The 19,586-nt window shown below is 48.6% G+C and overlaps 1 protein-coding gene across 2 annotated transcripts in view; it reads left to right on the forward strand.

The window, feature by feature from the left end:
* LOC134945271 (transmembrane protein 180-like) overlaps positions 1-19,586 on the forward strand; it is a 190,519-nt gene that overhangs the window by 103,434 nt on the left and 67,499 nt on the right. For both annotated transcript variants that reach the window (XM_063934457.1, XM_063934458.1), the window contains exons 3-4: positions 9,870-10,598; positions 11,321-11,475. In XM_063934457.1, the coding sequence (XP_063790527.1) occupies positions 9,870-10,598; positions 11,321-11,475 (884 nt within the window). The remainder of the gene's footprint in view (positions 1-9,869; positions 10,599-11,320; positions 11,476-19,586) is intronic.

The raw sequence follows: 19,586 nt of genomic DNA on the forward strand, positions 1-19,586 counted from the left end.
CACCCGGTGGGGATGCCAGCAGGGGGAGCAGGCCAGACCTGAGGCCCAACCCCCCAGCCCCAGGGCGCTATTTCTACAATGTTCCCGCCCTGGAGCTGTCTCCTTCTCCTTCACTCCTGGTCAGCGGCTATAACAGCTTGATCCTTGCTGTTCCTGGGACTGCTGGGGCAAATCCTCCTCTGTGGAACCGCCTAACTGCCAGTGCTGTGCTTCCTACAGGACACGTGAGTATTCTACCTGTCACTGGGACTGTGTTAGTTAAGAAAGATTGCATACCTTCAGGGTTGTGTGGTACAAACACCCTGTGATATACATCCAGTGCTTACTGTGTTTGTTATATCTATAGTTATCACATATAGTCATACTGAGTATTACTTTTGTATTGCTAGTCCAGTGCAGTTTTATGGTACATCATTTCTTCATGGTACACTTGTGACTGTATATCTGTGTGTGTGCATGTAGCTGCTGCGTGGTTGCCTTATTGCAGGGTATTTCACTCAGCGTGCTATTCCTATATTGCTATACCTGAGGGGGCCAAGTGTTTCAGGTTTTTCTATTTTTAATGTAGGATTATATCACAAGATAGACTGTCGGGGTATTTTTGCTTGTGATTTATAGTCACCATATATTCTATATCTATTGAACCTCTGGTCTGTGCCGTCTGAGAGTTCTTGCTAGGTATAGTGCTGCTACACCTTGTACCGGGTTGCCCATTATTGTGCACATAGTTGTCTGCTACACGTGGCAACGACGTTGGGGCCTCTCCCACACTGCGTGGTAGTGAGGCCGCTGATGCAACGGAGGATAATTTAGCAGCTGAGAGTTCAGGTTCAGGGGGTTCATTACCCCCCAGTGGGTCAGTAGCGCTTGGGGCATCACAGGATCCGCCTTGGGCTACATTCTCCACATTGCTAAGCATGCTTGTGACTAAATTGACGCCCCCTGTGGGACCACCTGTGCTATTGCAGCAGTTTATGGTCCCTGCTGTGAACCCGCCATGGGCGGATCAGCTTTCCACTCAGCTGCAGCATTTGAACCGATCTATATCTAAATCTCACTCTCGCCCGCCTATGACTAAGTCGTCTTCTAAACGGGCCATTACCTCCTCCCAATCCACGGCTTTAACCGACACATCCTCTGAGGAGGACGGTGCATATACTGACGTCGTTGACACTGACGTTGATGTTTCAGATGGGGAAGGGAAGTCATCCGTGGATGTCCCGGATTTGATTGAGGCGATTCGGCTCGTTCTTCAGGCGTCTGATTCTGAGCCTGAAACTGTCTCCAAGAAACCGGATAGGTTTAAGCGTAAGAAGGTGGTTAAACAGGTTTTACCCTACTCTAAACACCTGGTTGACATATGTCAGGAATCCTGGGAAAATGCTGAGACAACATTTACACCGAATAAGAGACTGTTGGCTCGCTATCCTTTATCTGCGGAGGTGTGTAAAAATTGGGAAACCCCACCGCCTGTTGATTCTCATGTGGCGCATATGGTTGTTTCCTCTGCTCTGCCAGTAACTACCTTCACCTCTCTGAAGGAACCGACGGATAGACGTGTGGAGGGCTGTTTAGAAGCGATTTATACACTAACAGGGGTGGTGCATAGGCCAACAATTGCAGCGACTTGGGCTGCTGAAGCTGTTGAGGCGTGGGCTCAGGAACTCAAGGCGGAACTGTCTGCCGACGCGTCTGAGCATTCTCAACAATGTCTCTCATATATTGCCACGGCTTCTCTGTACCTTAAGGAGGCGGCCTCTGATGCCGCGGTGCTCGCGGCCAAGGCTACTACTGCATCTGTCTTGGACAGACGTATACTTTGGTTGAGATCCTGGTCGGTGGATTTGGATTCCAAGAAAACCCTGGAGGTGTTTCCTTTCAAAGGAGACATTCTCTTTGGAGAAGACCTAAATAAGATTGTGGCTGATCTGGCTACGGCTAAAACTGCTTGCCTACCTAGTACGGCTCCTTCTGCACAGAAGGCTAAAAGTACTTTCCCTTGGCCCTTTCATACTCCAGGTAAAGCAAAAGGTCAGGCGTACCCAAAGCAAGCTCGTGCTTCCAGGCCAAACAAGCCCAGACCAAAGCGTGCCTGGGCTGCCCGTCAGCCAGCTTCCAAAACTGACAAGCCTGCCGCATGACTGGCGGGCCTCCGTCTGGGGGATCCCAAGGTGGGGGGCCGACTTCTAGGTTTTGCCCAGGAATGGTTGAAGACCACTTCAGATGCCTGGGCGAGGGAAGTCGTCGCTCGAGGTTACACCATACCCTTCAAGAATCGTCCCCCGCAGCGGTTTTGCCTGACAGATGTGCCTCTGGATCCGACAAAAGCAAACAGGTTGCACTCAGTGGTACATTCCCTCCTGGTCACAGGAGTGGTGGTACAGGTGCCTCTAGCTCAGAGAGGCAAGGGGTACTATTCCACGCTGTTTCTAGTCCCGAAACCGAACGGGTCCTTGCGGCCCATTCTCAATCTGAAGTCCTTGAACAAGCATGTGCGGGTTTCTCGTATGGAAACTCTGCGCTCTATTGTTCTGGCCATGGAGCCTGGGGACTATATGGTCTCCCTGGACATACAGGATGCCTACCTGCATATTCCTATTGCAGTTTCTCATCAACAGTACCTGCGGTTTGCAGTGGGCAACCTTCATTACCAATTTCGGGTGTTACCCTTTGATTTGACAACAGCTCCCCGAGTTTTCACCAAAGTAATGGCGGTCATGACGGGTACACTCCGCCGTCAAGGGGTCAGGATCCTACCGTACTTGGATGATTTGTTGATCCTGGCAAATTCCCCAGAACTTCTCCTGTGTCATCCCAATCTGACGGTCCAGTGCATGACAGCCCACGGGTGGCTGATCAACTGGAAGAAATGCTCCCTGGTTCCTGCTCTGAGCATGTTACATCTGGGAGCGTTATTGGACAATCACAGCCAACGGTTGTTCCTGTCTCAGGAGAGAGTCCTGAAGCTTCAGGACAGGATTCGATGCTTCCTATCTCGTCCGCAAGTTTCGATACATTCGGCAATGCAAGTGCTGGGTCTCATGGTGTCTGCTTTCGACATGGTGGAGTATGCTCCGTTCCACTCTCGCCCTCTGCAGAAGTTGATTCTGACCAAGTGGGACGGCCTGCCTCACCGGATAAGATCTCACATGATCTCATTATCTCCGGAGGTCCGCCTGTCACTGAGCTGGTGACTGCAGGACCATCAATTGAGCAGGGGCCGTCCGTTCTTGATATCCGACTGGGTCCTACTGACAACGGATGCCAGTCTGAGGGGTTGGGGCGCGGTGTTGGAACAACACTCTCTTCAGGGTCGGAGGACCAAAGAGGAGTCTCTACTCCCGATAAATATTCTGGAACTGCGGGCAGTGTTCAATGCGTTGACACTGGCCCAGCATCTCATTCAGAACAGACCTGTTCAGGTGCAATCGGACAACGCCACCACGGTGGCGAACATAAATCATCAAGGCGGCACACGTAGCCGCATGGCAATGAGGGAAGTATCAAGGATTCTTCAGTGGGCAGAACGCCATCTGCCGGCCATATCAGCAGTGTTCATTCCGGGCGTTTTGAACTGGGAAGCGGACTATCTCAGTCGTCAGGACGTGCACGCCGGAGAATGGAGCCTACATCCAGAGGTGTTTCAACTTCTCGTGGAAAAGTGGGGCCTCCCAGATGTGTACCTGATGGCGTCTAGACACAATCACAAGGTTCCGGTCTTCGGAGCAAGAACAAGGGATCCTCAAGCAGCGTTCGTGGATGCTCTGTCTTGCCCATGGAACTTTCGGCTGCCCTACGTGTTCCCTCCGGTGTCACTCCTGCCCAGAGTAATACGGAAGTTCAAGCAAGAAGGAGGAAACCTACTTCTGCTAGCTCCGGCGTGGCCCAGACTGCACTGGTTCTCCGATCTACAGGGCCTCTTGCTAGATTGTCCTCTTCTACTTCCACAACGACCAGACCTCCTCGTTCAGGGCCCTTGTGTTTACCAGGACTTGGCCTATCTGGCTTTGACGGCATGGCTCTTGAAGCTCCGTCCTGAGGGCCAAGGGTTTTTCTGAGGCGGTCGTTCAAACTATGTTGAAGGCCCGTAAGCCGGGTTCTGCTTGGATTTACCATAGGGTCTGGAATGCTTACTTTACTTGGTGTGCATCTCACAATTATGACGTTTTCAAGTTTAGCACGGCTGAACTGTTGGCCTTTCTATAACAGGGCCTGGACTTAGGCCTGCGTCTGGCCTCCCTCAAGGTTCACATTTCTGCCTTGTCGGTTTGGTTTCAGAGAAGGATTGCCACCCTACCTGATGTCCATACATTCACTCAGGGTGTGTTGAGGATTCAGCCTCCTTATGTGCCGCCTGTGGGCCCTTGGGACTTGTCGGTGGTTTTGGAGGCCTTGCAAGTGTCACTGTTTGAGCCTCTTGCCTCTGCTGACCTTAAGTGGCTTTCCCTTAAGGTCCTCTTCTTGCTGGCTATTGCTTCAGCTAGAAGGGTCTCGGACTTGGGTGCCTTGTCCTGCAAGTCTCCCTATTTGATTTTTCGCTGTGACACGTTCACAAACGTGGCTGGCCTGCTTCCAAGCAGACTCTGGCTAGATGGATTAGAATGGTGATTGCACATGCATATGTACAGGCTGGTCGTCCAGCTCCTGCTACCATTAAGGCCCATTCTACTTGGTCAGTTGGACCTTCTTGGGCGGCCCACTGTGGTGTGACCCTTGAACAATTGTGCAAGGCGGCTACGTGGTCCTCAGGGAACACGTCTCTAAGGTTCTATGCCTTCGATACCGCCGCTTCCCAGGATGCTTCCTTTGGACGCCAGGTTCTTGTGCCCGCTACAGTGCATCCCCTCTCATGAGGAACTGCTTTGGGACATCCCCAATGTAATTCCTTGTGAAGCCCAGTGTACCCCGCAGCAGAAAACGAGATTTATGGTAAGAACTTGCAACAATTGTATCTCTTTTTGCAAGGTACACTGGGCTCCACAAGGCACCCACCCTGACGCACTTAGCTTTTTTGGGTTGGTATTGGCATAGCCGCTGACACCCTCTCCTGCGGTGAGTGTGTGGTGTAAATGGCTACTATCGATTGTTGTCTCTGGTACCTGCTACTGCATTGGGCTGGTTAACAAAACTGAGCTCACTGGCATGGAGGCAGGGTGATAGAGGAGGCGGCGCTGTACATCTTGGGAACAGTCAAAAGCTTTGAGCCTGTTGGTGCCTCGGATCAAGATCCTACTCTACATCCCTATGTAATTCCTTGTGTAGCCCAGTGTACCTCGCAGAAAGAGATTTAACAACGGTAAGTTCTTACCATAAATCTCGTTTTTACAGGTGATGCCTTGTTTGGAGACGAATTAAATAAATGGATCTCTCAGGCAACGGCGGGTAAGTCTACCCATCTGCCACCTACTAGACGTTCTTACACAAGACCCTCCTTGCAGTCCTTTCGTGTGTCGAGGTTCAGAGGCAGGGGCCGGGGAGTCCCCAGCACACAGAGAGGATCCCCCGTGGTTAGTCCCGTAAACCTGCAGCTGCTGCCTCCCTGGACCAGACCACCGGATCCCCTGCCGCTAAGCCCTCCGCGTGACGGTTGGCCTCAGTGGCAAGGCGAGTTTCAGGTGGGTGCTCGCCTTCAGCACTTCGTCCACGTGTGGGCGAAGTCCTGCCGTGATCCTTGGGTGAGGGATCTCATTTCCCAAGAATACCGGCTGGAATTTCAAGCACTTAATCCTCACAGGTTCTTCGAGTCGGGCTTACCAGCTTTACCCGCATCAAGGGTTACCTTGCAAGAGGCTGTTCAAAGACTTTTGCAGACGGGGGTGGCGGTTCCAGTACCTCCTCCTTTACAAAACGGGTTTTTACTCCAGTCTTTTTGTCGTTCCAAAACCAGACAGTTCGGTGTGACCCATCTTAAACCTGAAGTCTCTAAACCCGTATCTTGGGGTGTTCAAATTCAAGATGGAACCCTTGCGGGCAATGGTGTCCGGTCTGGAGGAGGGGGAATTCTTGGTCTCCCTAGATGTCAAGGATGCTTACCTACACATTCCCATGTGGCCCCCTCATCAGGCTTACCTCAGGTTCGCTATATTGGACGACCATTACCAGTTTCAGGCCTTGCCCTTTGGCCTGTCCACAGCTCCAAGGGTCTTCACCAAGGTCATGGTGGAGATGATGCTGCAACTGCATGTGATGGGAGTAAACATAGTCCTCTACTTGGACAATCTCCTGATAAAGGCTATGTCCAGGGAGCGTCTACTGCACAGCATCGATCTAACGACTCGCCTGCTTAAAGATCATGGGTGGATCCTGAATTCCCAGAAATCTCACCTGGAACTGACCCAACGTCTTCAGTTCCTGGAAATGATACTGGATACAGTGTCTCAAAAGGGGTTTCTTCTGATGGACAAGGCCTTGGCTATCCATGCTATGGTCCCCTCAGTGCTCCGTCCTCGCAAGGTGTCCATACATCTTTGCATACGCTTGCTGGACATGATGGTTGCTGCTTACGAGGCAATCCAATATGGCAGATTTCATGCCCGCCCATTTCAGCTGGACCTGCTGGACAAATGGTCAGGGTCTCACCTTCACATGCATCAGGAAGTGACCTTATCTCCAAAAGCCCGGATTTCTCTTTTATGGTGGCTACAAGTTCCAAGGGGCCCAGTTACAGGGGAAATGGTCGGTTCAGGAATCGGCTCTGCTGATAAACATCCTGGAACTCAGGGCAATTTACAATGCTCTTCTGCAGGCTTCCTATCTCCTGAAGGATTAGGTGATCCAGATTCAATCAGATCACGGCAGTGGTGTACATAAACCGACAAGGGGTAACAAAAAGCAGAGCGGCGATGCGAGAGGTGGCAAAAATCCTCTTCTGGGCAGAGGCCAACACAAGGGCCATCTCGGCCATATTCATTCCGGGAGTGGACATGGGGCCTACATCCCCAGGTGTTTCAACAGTTAATTCACCGGTGGGGCTGTCCTCACATAGATCTGATGCTTTATCGTCTCAACAAGAAGCTATGCCGTTGCCGTTCCAGAATGAGGGATCCGCAGGCTGTAGCAGTGGACGCGCTGACGACACTGTGGACGTTCCAGTTTGTGTACCTGTTCCCTCCTCTACCGCTAATCCCACTGGTTCTAAAAAGACTAAGAAGGGAAAGCGTTCAAGCAATTCTAATTGCCCCGGATTGGCCTTGACGGGTGTGGTACTCGGACCTCCTAGCCTTAGCGCTGGAGGATCCTTGGCCTCTGCTGCTCCAAAAGGATCTTCTTCAACAAGGTCCTTTCGTCTATCCAGACTTACAGCGGCCACGTTTTGCGTCTTGGAAGTTGAGAGGGAGATTCCAGCAAGAAAAGGTCTTCCCTCCCAAGTTATTCCCAACATGGTTCAGGCCAGGAAGATGATTACATCAAAACATTATCATTGTATCTGGAAAAAGTATGTGTCCTGGTGTGAAGGTAGAAAGGTTTCTCCCGTGGAATTTAGAATTGGTCAGTTTCTACTTTTCCTGCAAGCGGGAGTGGATATGGGCCTACGGTTAGGCTCCTTCAAAGTCCAGATTTCTGCGCTCTCTATTTTCTTCCAGAAACAGCTTGCCTTGTTGCCAGAAGTAAAGACTTTCCTAAATGGAGTTCTTCTTATGCACCGTCCTTTGTACCTTCCACGGCTCCATGGGACCTCAGTGTGGTTCTGTCCTTTCTCCAATCGGACTGGTTTGAACCCTTACATAGGGTGGAGATGAATTTTCTCACCTGGAAGAGGTGATGTTATTGACATTGGCGTCTGCCAGACGTGTCTCTGAATTGGGGGCCTTTTCCTGTAAGAGCCCTTATTTGATATTTCATGAAGACAGGGTGGAACTTAGGACCCGTCCTCAGTTTTTGCCGAAAGTGGTGTCAGCTTTTCATGTGAATCAGCCTATTGTGGTTCCAGTATTGTCTGACGCTTCCGTTGGTCCTGAGTCCTTGGATGTGGTCAGGGCTCTGAAGATTTATGTGAAAAGGACGGCCCGTCATCGAAAATCTGACTCGCTGTTTGTCCTTTATGATGGTTTCAAGATTGGTCGGCCAGCTTCTAAGCAATCTATTGCTCGCTGGCTCAGGTTGACCATTCAACAGGCCTATTCTTCGGCGGCTCTGCCCTTGCCAACGTCTATTCAGGCCCACGCAACGAGGTCGGCGGGATCTTCCTGGGCAGCTGCCCTGGGTGTCTCGGCCTTACAGTTGTGCCAAGCTGCTACTTGGTCTGGTTTGAACACTTTTGTGAAATTCTATCGGTTCGACACCTTGGCCAAGGATGACCTTCAGTTTGGTCAGGCGGTTTTACAGGGGTCTCAGCACTGTCCCACCCATTTGGGAGCTTTGGGATTTCCCCATGGTACTCAAGTACAAGACCCCAGTATCCACTAGGAAGTAAGAGAAAATAGGAATGTAATACCTACCGGTAATTCCTTTTCTCCTAGTCTGTAGTGGATACTTGGCACCCACCTCAGTGCTTCGATCCTGCTTACCTGTGTAAGTAATTGGTTGGACCGCCATTGCGTCCCCGTTATGTTGTCAGGATAGTTGTGCTATCCTGGTTAGGTTGGTGTTGCTATCCTCTGTTCTGGTTTAGTTCCCTCCTTACGGTTATGGTTGTGTGTTGGCTTGTTGCCTCACCGCTGTTGTATGTATTCCTTCTCTCGTGGTATGTCCGTCTTGCAAAAAATCTTAAAAAAAACTTTTTTCATGTTGTCATTATGTGGTATTGTGTGTAGAATTTTGAGGGGAAAAATTTTATTTATTCCAGTTTGGAATAAGGCTGTAACATAACAAAATGTGGAAAAAGTGAAGCGCTGTGAATACTTTCCAGATGCACTGTGTATAAAATCATGTTTTTTCATTACTGTGTTTCTCCAAATCTTATTCCCTTTTCAGTAGTCCTTGCTCATTACAACACACACAAAACATAGTTTTGGAAATGCACATTTAAGTACAATCACGCAGCCCAAACATTACAATATATGATTTCCTTTGTTATATACAAACCCTTTACGTTATTATGAGTACAGTGCATTAATATAAATGAGATCATGAATTCAGTATGAAATCCCAGTATTATATCCCAACACCGGCATCCTGATCGCGGCAATATCAACACAGGTGAAGTAAGTATCCTAACCTCCCTCCCCTACCCTCTTACCCTCCCTGTCCGCAGCCTTACCTTAACCTTCCCTATTGGTGCCTAACTCTAACCTCCCCCGGTGGTGGCTAAACCTACCCCCCTTCCAGCAGCCTAATTTTGCCCCCCCCCCCCTTCCCCCTTTGGTGCCTAACCCCCTTCCCCCTCTGGTGGTGCCTAACCCTAACTCCCCCCCTCTGCAGCTTAACCATAACCACCCCCACTCCACAGCATAATCTTTACCACATCCCTCCCCGCTCAGCCTAAACCTAAACCGGCCATTATACTTGCCTTCGGGATACTGACTGTCTGGATTTCGTAGTCGGGATCCTGATCCTTTCAGGATGCCGTTGTTGGTGTTCTGCCATATGTCAGGATTCCTGTGTCGGTATTACAGTTGCAAGGACCCTGAATGTATACCTACGAGATAAGCAAATAATTTTAAATGGAAAAATAGAATATTTAGGTTTAAAAAGTCTGATAAGTAAGTAACATACAAAATTGAGCTTATGCACCCCCCTCTCTCCCCACAGTGCAAATCGTAAGATTTGTTTTCTATTTTATTTGTTATCATTTTCAGACTAGCTTATCTGACACTGGGAAGAATATGGTATTTGTACATAAAGTTCAGTGAGTAATTCTAATAAACAAATGAAAATATCTGTATATCTTTTGTTACTTCACAAAGTGCTAACACTTTGCTTTTTTTCAGGTTGTGTTCATGATCTGGAACGCCCTCAATGACCCCTTATTTGGCTACTTACAAGATAACTCCAAAGTGGAGTTCTGCTCCATCCGTCGCCATTCCATATTGTATGGAGCCCCGTTTTATGCCCTGGCCTTCTTGCTTCCGTGGTTTCCCTGGAAGGATTACTCGGAGGGTGAATGGATTAGTGGCATCCATCTCATGGTGGCACTTTGTGTTTTTGATGGCATGCTTACCTTTGTTCTGCTTGCCCAATGTGCCCTGTTTGCCGAGATTTCAACCAAACACGAAAGCCGCCTTCAGCTCATTAAGTATAATCAAGTAGCTTCATTACTGGGCTCATCAAGCATCCTTTTCTGTGGACTTGTGTCTGACAACATGGAAAACTTCCCCAGCTTTCAGACATTCGTTGTGTTTGTGGCGGTCCTGTCCACTGCGTGCATGTGTTACACCGGAGTGTTTAGCGTCAGCCAGTATGAGCAGCAGGAAAAGTCTCTGGAGAGCACCAGTCGGCCAGAGGCTGCTCTCTCTTGGGCCTCTGTGCTGACACTCACTAAACAGATCCTTACTCAGAGGAACTTCCTGCTTTTTGTGTCTATGAACTTCTTCCAAGTCTTCCATGCCACTTTCTGCAGCAACTTCATGATGATTTTTGCTGACAACCTCATCCCCAAAGATGCACTCCCTTCCTTTGTGAGGAGCATCATGTATGGAGCTGGCTTTATTTTTCCTCAGGTAAACTCTAGTACATTCAGTATTAAACTTTGGATACATATCCTGTTCCAACTACTGTTAAGCTACACTCCCAGCTGCTGTCATTATATTACTTGCAAGCAGGGATTCCAGGCCTGCCATAGATGCACAGCAACACTCAAGATGGTGTAGCTTTGCCCCTTCAGCTTCTACAGGTGGATCTATCTTTGCAATGTGTGTAGCCACACTTCCACATGCTTAGTCGGGACCTCAAATTTCTAATGGTGATTATATGTGCCCTGGGTTTAGTTTGATTTGGGGCCTTTTGTGCACATTGTTCAACATTGCTTTAGATACACCATGGGGGGTATGCAATTTGCCCCAATAATCTCGGAGCTGTTGATTTCGCCCCCTGCCTATTCATGTACGGCCCGTTTTCCACTGTTTTTAAGGCATTTTCACCAATGCCCTTTTACCTTTTTTTTTTTTTTTTCCTTTTTTTTTGTGTGAAAAGGCATTGGTGAAAAATGCCTCAAAATTGGCAAAACGGCCCGTGTTTTTTTTTGCCGGCGCAGGTAAGAAAATGTGGATTCGCTGATTCACATGTTTTCGCTCCTGCTGATTTTTTTGCCTAGGTGAAAAAACGGCGCTGCTATTGAATCTTCATTTGCCCTAAAAATAGCGAAGAGGTAAAAAAAAATGGACCTAATTGCATACCCCCTAAAATATCACATCTATTAAATCCCTTTCCTTTGTATTTGCAGTTGCTTGTCCTGTTAAGTCACTCTTTATTGTTGAGAATCGGGTACTACAAGGTAATCTTGTATGGATTCTACATAGAAGCTGTGTCCGCAGTTCTGATGATATTAATAGGGCCCCAGCATTACTATGTCCTGGCTGTGTTCCTCATCACTAACATGTAAGTCAACATCTCCTGCTCCTGGTGTCTGTCACTGTCTTGTTTAAACATATTTCTTATTATCCTCTCGTCCCCAGGCACATTTTTGGCTATAATAAGAGAAGCCGCAGTTTGTGTTATATCATAATATATCTGTAATCTGCACACATCTGCAATACTACTGCCTCCTTCCCCACAGCACTGTGCTGGCTGCTGTTTTGCTGTCTCAAGTAACATTTCTGAGAATAATCATACATTCACTGACCTCTGTGAGGAATTAGTAATCATGTGAATGCAGCCTATGAACTGATGCTACAAATGCAGCTGCTACCTATGGTGGTCATTCCGAGTTAATCGCTAGCTGCATTCATTCGCTGTGCAGCGATGAGGCAAAAAATCGGCACTTCTGCGCATGCGGCGCAATGCACACATGCAACGTACTATTACAACAAACGATGTAGTTTCACACACGGTCTAGCGAAGCTTTTCAGTCGCACTGCTGGCCGTAGTGTGATTGACATGAAGTGGGCGTTTCTGGGTGTCAACTGACCATTTTCAGGGAGTGTTGAAAAAAATGCAGGCGCGCCAGGAAAAACGCAGGCGTGGCTGGGCGAACGCAGGGCGTGTTTGTGACGTCAAAACAGGAACTGAACAGTCTAAAGTGATCGCAAGTGCTGAGTAGGTTTTGAGTCACTCCAAAACTGCACAAAAAAACTTTGTAGCCGCTCTGCGATGCTTTCGTTCGCACTTCTGTTAAGCTAAAATACACTCCCAGTGGGAGGCGGCATAGTGTTTGCACGGCTGCTAAAAACAGCTAGCGAGCGATCAACTCGGAATGACCACCTATAAGCACTAAGCTAAAGCAGAGTGGCCATACATCCAACAGCAAATGGCAAAATGGATACTTTTTTTTGTACAGCACATGAAATGTCAGACTGAACTGTATCTACGGGTGCGGTATGGATTATCGGTGGGCGGGATGCCGGCTGTCAAAATTCCGACAGCTACATCCCGCTCACCGGGGCGAGCGCTAAGAGTCTCCTTTGCAGGACCGGTAGTTCACCACAGGATCTGTTCCCACTCTGTGGGTGTCGTGGACACCCACGAGTGGGACTAGCCCTGTTGTGCCAGGATTACGGCGTTGGTATCCTAACCACCGGGATCCTGACAGCCGGTAAATTAAACGCATCCCGTATCTAAGCCTTTAGAGCAGGGTGGTGGTGAGCGGTGCATTAGCAGACCTTACAGAGCATTAGAATATCGCAGTTTAAAGCTATTTATCATACATTTCTCATCATGCTGGATGGATCACAGTCTTAGGGTAATTTACAAAACTACGCAGCGCAGCGATCAGGTCACTACTGTTCGTGCGTATGCACCACAATGCGCAGGCATGTCGTACGGGTACAAAGTGTATCGTCGCATTTAACGAAGAATCCATTCGCACAGCCGATCGCAAGGAGATTGACAGGAAAAAGGCGTTTACAGGGCAGGTGTCTAAACGTCAGTTCCGGGACCGGACAGGCTGAAGTGATCGCAGTGACTGAGTAAGTTCAGACCTACTCAGAAACTGCACAAACTGTTTTCTCATACGTCCGAGAGGATGCTGGGATCCACATTAGTACCATGGTTATAGACGGGTCCACCAGGAGCCATTGGCACTTTAAGAGTTTGAGAGTGTGGGCTGGCTCCTCCCTCTATGCCCCTCCTACCAGACTCAGTTTAGAAAATGAGCCCGAGGAGCCGGTCACAGCTAGGGAAGCTTCTTTAGAAAAAGTTTTTTTTTAGCGTTTTTCTAGTTTTTTTTTTTAGTGTTGCTGGCAACAGCCTCCCTGCTTCGTGGGACTAAGGGGAGGAGTAGTGTCCGCCCTACAGGGTCTGAGCCACTATCTCCGCTGACAGGACACTGAGCTCCTGAGGGGATCGATCGTTCCCCACCACAGGGGATCGCTCACCCCAGCAGCATGCCGCCACCCCCTTACAGAGCCAGAAGATTGGTGGCGAGTGAGTCACCGACCCCCCTAGCAAGCGGGGGGCCGGTGTGAAGATGGCGGCAACAGGGTATGGAGCGCAGTACTAACTGCACTCCGGGGCTCAGCGGTACATAGTGCGGCGCTGTGTGGGGCGCCCTGAGCCATCGCCTACACCCTACACTGGTCACACAGCCTGTCGGGGTCCCAGTATCTCTGCCAGCATAATTCCTCAGGCCAGTATAATCCTATGAAGAGCGGGAAGACGGTGCCATTTTGGGGGCGGAGTTTCTCCTCAGAGCGGACCCAGCAGCGTTCAGTGCCATTTTCCTGCATGCACAACGCTGTCCCTCCAGAACATCCCCAGCTATCTCTCACGGTACCAGGGGCTTGTAGAAGGGGGAAGGCTGTATACAGGCTGTGTAACCTATTAAGGTGCACAGTCAGTGCTGGTTGGGGGTTTCCCTTTACCTAAAAAGTGCTGTGTGTGGGTTGGCTCCAATCTCTGTGTCTCTCTTGCCATTCTTGGGGGTGAAACTCTGTCTGCCCTCCCGTGTGTGTGTGTGTGTGTGTGTGTGTGCGTGCGTGTGTGTCTGTGGTCTCCATTAAGCTGTGTCCAGGGACTCTGTGTTATATGCTGCAGAGGATATGTCCTCTCAGGATGATCCCATTCCATGTAATCAGGATTGCACTGTTTTAGCACAGATAACATCAAGGGAGCCTGAGTGGTTATCCTTTATCAAATCTATGATTTCTCAGATTTCTACTAGGGTTGCACAGAATGAGTCTGCAACTCAGGCTTTACACAACTCTATGGCAGTCTGGCCCAGTTCTGTTGCCTCAGGGCACCCCGCTGTATATTCCCAAAAACGTGCTCTTGCACAAATTATACAAGATGACACGGATACCGATTCTGACACTGAGGACGGTGAAGGGAATGTGTTGAGGGGGGCAGCATCTCTTGCAAAAGGGGTGCAGTTGATGATAGAAAACTGCGGAAATTATGGTTCTCTTTCGCAATCACCTTGGTGAAAACCCTCGGTGCTGTGGAGAGACCAAATGACAGAGCCTGGAACTGATAGTGACAGTCCAACAGTGCGAATCGGAGATAAGCCTGATGCGGCGGCCAAATCGGAATGTGGAGGTATGCATCCTTGATTATCCAGGGATACCAGGAATTCCCCCTCTTCCAGACTTGATATCCCCTCCCTTAGAGACTCCATTTTGAACTTGAACTCCTTCAGAAAGGGATTTAGCGATTTTAGGTTCAAAATGGGCCTGACCGAACCATCCGGTTTCGGTACCACGAAAAGGTTCTAATAGTAACCTTTGTTTTGCAGATGAGGAGGGACAGGTACAATAACTCGTGCCTCCACCAACTTCTGGACGGCTGTCTGCAGGACTAAGGACAACTTCTGGACGGCTGTCTGCAGGACATTCTAGAACTAAGAGCCGTCTACAATGGTCTTCTCCAAGCGACCCATCTTCTGAGAAATCGGGCCATTCAAGTGCAGTCAGACAATGTATCGACAGTGGCTTACATAAACCGACAGGGCGGAACGAAGAGCAGAGCTGCAGTGTCAGAGGTAACAAGAATCATCCTCTGGGCAGAAAAACACGCGTTGGCGCTGACAGCAATCTTCATTCCGGGAGTAGACAACTGGGAAGCGGATTTCCTCAGCAGAAACTATCTCCATCCAGGAGAGTGGGGACTCCATCGGTGTATGTATTTCCACCACTCCCACTCATTCCAAGAGTGCTAAAGCTCATAAGGAGAATAAGGGTTCAAACGATCCTCATTGCTCCAGACTGGCCAAGAAGGTCTTGGTGCGCGGATCTTCTGGATCTACTGCTAGAAGAGCCGAGGCCTCTTCCTCTTCGGGAGGACCTGCTGCAGCAGGGACCGTTCGCTTATCAAGACTTACTTTTTTTAATGAAAATGCTGCTTATTTGCATTGCTATGTGGCTGGAATGCACAAGCAGCTTCTGCTAATTAAAATATGTAGCATGCCTGTATACTGTGTGAGACTGTGGCTGTATCTGCATATGAAATGCTACACACAGAATATAGGCATGCTGCATATCATTTTAATCAACAGAAGCTGCTGATGCCCCTAGGCTAATCAAATGCCCTAGGCAATTGCCTAGTTTGCCTATGCCTATGGCCGGCTCTGCTGGCGCCCGCCCAGCGCTTCGTTTTCCTGCTATCATTATTTGGTTCAGTACAACTTCATTTTAGTTGAGTACTGCATTGTTACTTGGAAAGTAATGTTTCAGTGGTTGCTGCATTTCAAGCAAGTTAGCTCGATGTGCCTTGTATGTGTGAGCTGGTGTGAATCTTGCCACTATCTGTGTAAAATCCTTCTCTCAAAGATGTCTGTCTCCTCGTGCACAGTTTGTAGACTGAGTCTGGTAGGAGGGGCATAGACACAGGAGCCAGCCCACACTCTCAAACTCTTAAAGTGCCAATGACTCCTAGTGGACCCGTCTATACCCATGGTACTAATGTGGACCCCAGCATCCTCTACGGACTACGAGAAAAGGCTTTACTGGTAGGTAACCAAAATCCTACTTTTCTACTGCTCGGCTATACATGCGTTCGCACACACTTGCACAGCTAAAATACATTCCCCTATGGGCGGTGACTATGGGTTTGCACGTCTGCTAAAAACAGCTAGCGAGCTAACAACTCGGAATGACCACCCAAGATAAGCTCGTCTTATCGCAGTGGTTGACGCAAACTATTACGGGTGTGGATTAAAAGATAGATAGTGTATAGATAGACAGTCAATAGGTTGATAACAGATGGTCGACAGTCAAAAGGTCGATATGCATATGGTCAGTACATAAAAGGTTTTTAACCCTAAACCTAACCCTCCCTCTAGTGGCTAACCCTACCCGTCCCCTTATGCAGCCTAATCCTAACCCTCCACCAAGTGCCTAACCCTAACATGAAAAATCATGCAAAATCATGACCAACATTGTGTCGACTGTTTGCAAGTCGACTTTTTGACCCTGTCAACCTAAATTAATGTTGACCATATGATGTCGACCTTTTGACTGTCTATTTACGGTTTGCCTTCCACCCGTATACCAACACTTGCGCAACATCAGGATGGCATTATGCTTACTGACCTTGCATTGCTTGTGCAGTTTCTCTTTGCGATGTGTACCGGCAGCACAGCAAACCTGGTGATCTGCTCACTGGGCATGCATGGCCTAACTGGTTTGCGCATGTGTAGAATGGAGATGGCTGTAAATAATTATTTATCATGAAATTGCTGCTATTAGCATTAGGTTATGCCAGCAATGGAAATCGCAGCGTGAGGTCCTCTTGCTATGTTAGCAACAAGCCCTAGGCTGGTTGACATAGGGCTATATTCTCCAGGAGTTCAGAACCATATAACTAATTAAACCTAACCTCCACATAAATTCTCATTGTCCAGTGTATTGCCCACCTTCTGTAAGTCCTCTCTTGTCATATAGGCATCCAACGCAAATGGCTAAGAAGTACAGTAGCACATCACTTTTATTTATACAGTGGGGTTTTCCGTGGTCTGAGATCAAACCGAAGGGAATGTGCAAGCATAAGTTACTTTATTGGCGCATCTTATTCTAAAAGTTACAGAAAATGCCCATTTTACATAATATTCACGGTCGCAGGCATCTTAAAATACTTGTGACTCTGCATACTACGCAAGCTGTGCATTTATTATATACTTAAATTATGCCTACTTTTTTTGCCGTAAACTGCATCCATCTGTATATGATTCCCGCTGCAGGTAGGCATTTTGTAGGATAAATATATATATATTCAGTGGGTCTGGCGGAGGGTGCGGGTGTGCTGCCGAAAAAACATAAGTGTACTGTTCTGAAACGTTGACTCACCGACGGGGACCTAGAGTCTTTATTTCAATCATCTTGAGTACCACCCCTGTGGCTCTATATGCTAGCCATACCCCTGCCAGGATTCGGAAATTGGTTGGGCACCGATGTACACTGCATACAAAGCAGCTTGGAGTGCCGTCCCGCTGCATTATATATGTGTGTGTGTGTGTGTGTGTGTGTGTGTGTGTGTGTGTGTGTGTGTGTGTGTGTGTGTATGTGTATATATATATATATATATATATATGTGTGTGTGTGTGTGTGTGTGTGTATGTGTATATATATATATATGTGTGTGTGTCTGTGTGTGTGTATATATATATTTCTCTGACGTCCTAGTGGATGCTGGGGACTCCGTAAGGACCATGGGGAATAGCGGCTCCGCAGGAGACTGGGCACAAAAGTAAAGCTTTAGAACTACCTGGTGTGCACTGGCTCCTCCCCCTATGACCCTCCTCCAAGCCTCAGTTAGATTTTTGTGCCCGAACGAGAAGGGTGCACACTAGGTGGCTCTCCTGAGCTGCTTAGTGAAAAGTTTAGTTTTAGGTTTTTTATGTTCAGTGAGACCTGCTGGCAACAGGCTCACTGCATCGAAGGGACTAAGGGGAGAAGAAGCGAACTCACCTGCGTGCAGAGTGGATTGGGCTTCTTAGGCTACTGGACATTAGCTCCAGAGGGACCGATCACAGGCCCAGCCATGGATAGGTCCCAGAGTCGCGCCGCCGCCCCCCTTACAGAGCCAGAAGACAGAAGAGGTCCGGAAAATCGGCGGCAGAAGACATCCTGTCTTCAACAAGGTAGCGCACAGCACTGCAGCTGTGCGCCATTGCTCTCAGCACACTTCACACTCCGGTCACTGAGGGTGCAGGGCGCTGGGGGGGGGCGCCCTGAGACGCAATAAAAACACCTTGGATGGCAAAAAATGCATCACATATAGCTCCTGGGCTATGTGGATGAATTTAACCCCTGCCAGAATACACAGAAAAACGGGAGATAAGGCCGCCGAGAAGGGGGCGGAGCCTGTCTCCTCAGCACACTGGCGCCATTTTCCCTCACAGCTCCGTTGGAGGGAAGCTCCCTGGCTCTCCCCTGCAGTCACTACACTACAGAAAGGGTTAAAAAAGAGAGGGGGGCACTAATTACGCGCAGTATTAAAAATACAGCAGCTATAAGGGGAAAAACACTTATATAAGGTTATCCCTGTATATATATATATAGCGCTCTGGTGTGTGCTGGCAAACTCTCCCTCTGTCTCCCCAAAGGGCTAGTGGGGTCCTGTCCTCTATCAGAGCATTCCCTGTGTGTGTGCTGTGTGTCAGTACGTTTGTGTTGACATGTATGAGGAGAAAAATGATGTGGAGACGGAGCAGATTGCCTGTAATAGTGATGTCACCCCCTAGGGGGTCGACACCTGAGTGGATGAACTGTTGGAAGGAATTACGTGACAGTGTCAGCTCTGTATAAAAGACAGTGGTTGACATGAGACAGCCGGCTACTCAGCTTGCGCCTGTCCAGACGTCTCATAGGCCGTCAGGGGCTCTAAATCGCCCGTTACCTCAGATGGCAGATATAGACGCCGACACGGATACTGACTCCAGTGTCGACGGTGAAGAGACAAATGTGACTTCCAGTAGGGCCACACGTTACATGATTGAGGCAATGAAAAATGTTTTACACATTTCTGATAATACGAGTACCACCAAAAAGGGGTATTATGTTCGGTGAGGAAAAACTACCTGTAGTTTTCCTGAATCTGAGAAATTAAATGAGGTGTGTGATGATGCGTGGGTTTCCCCCGATAACAACTGATAATTTCTAAAATGTTATTGGCATTATATCCTTTCCCGCCAGAGGTTAGGGTGCGTTGGGAAACACCCCCTAGGGTGGATAAAGCGCTCACACGCTTGTAAGAACAAGGGCTCTACCCTCTCCTGAGATGGCCGCCCTTAAGGATCCTGCTGATAGAAAGCAGGAGGGTATCCTAAAATGTATTTACACACATACTGGTGTTATACTGCGACCAGCAATCGCCTCAGCCTGGATGTGCAGTGCTGGGTTGGCGTGGTCGGATTCCCTGACTGAAAATATTGATACCCTAGATAGGGACAGTATATTATTGCCTATAGAGCATTTAAAAGATGCATTTCTATATATGCGTGATGCACAGCGGAATATTTGCCGACTGGCATCAAGTCTAAGTGCGTTATCCATTTCTGCCAGTAGAGGGTTATGGACACGACAGTGGTCAGGTGATGCGGATTCCAAACGGCATTTGGA

Source organism: Pseudophryne corroboree, chromosome 7 (assembly GCF_028390025.1).
Source record: "Pseudophryne corroboree isolate aPseCor3 chromosome 7, aPseCor3.hap2, whole genome shotgun sequence".
Lineage (NCBI taxonomy): Eukaryota > Metazoa > Chordata > Amphibia > Anura > Myobatrachidae > Pseudophryne > Pseudophryne corroboree.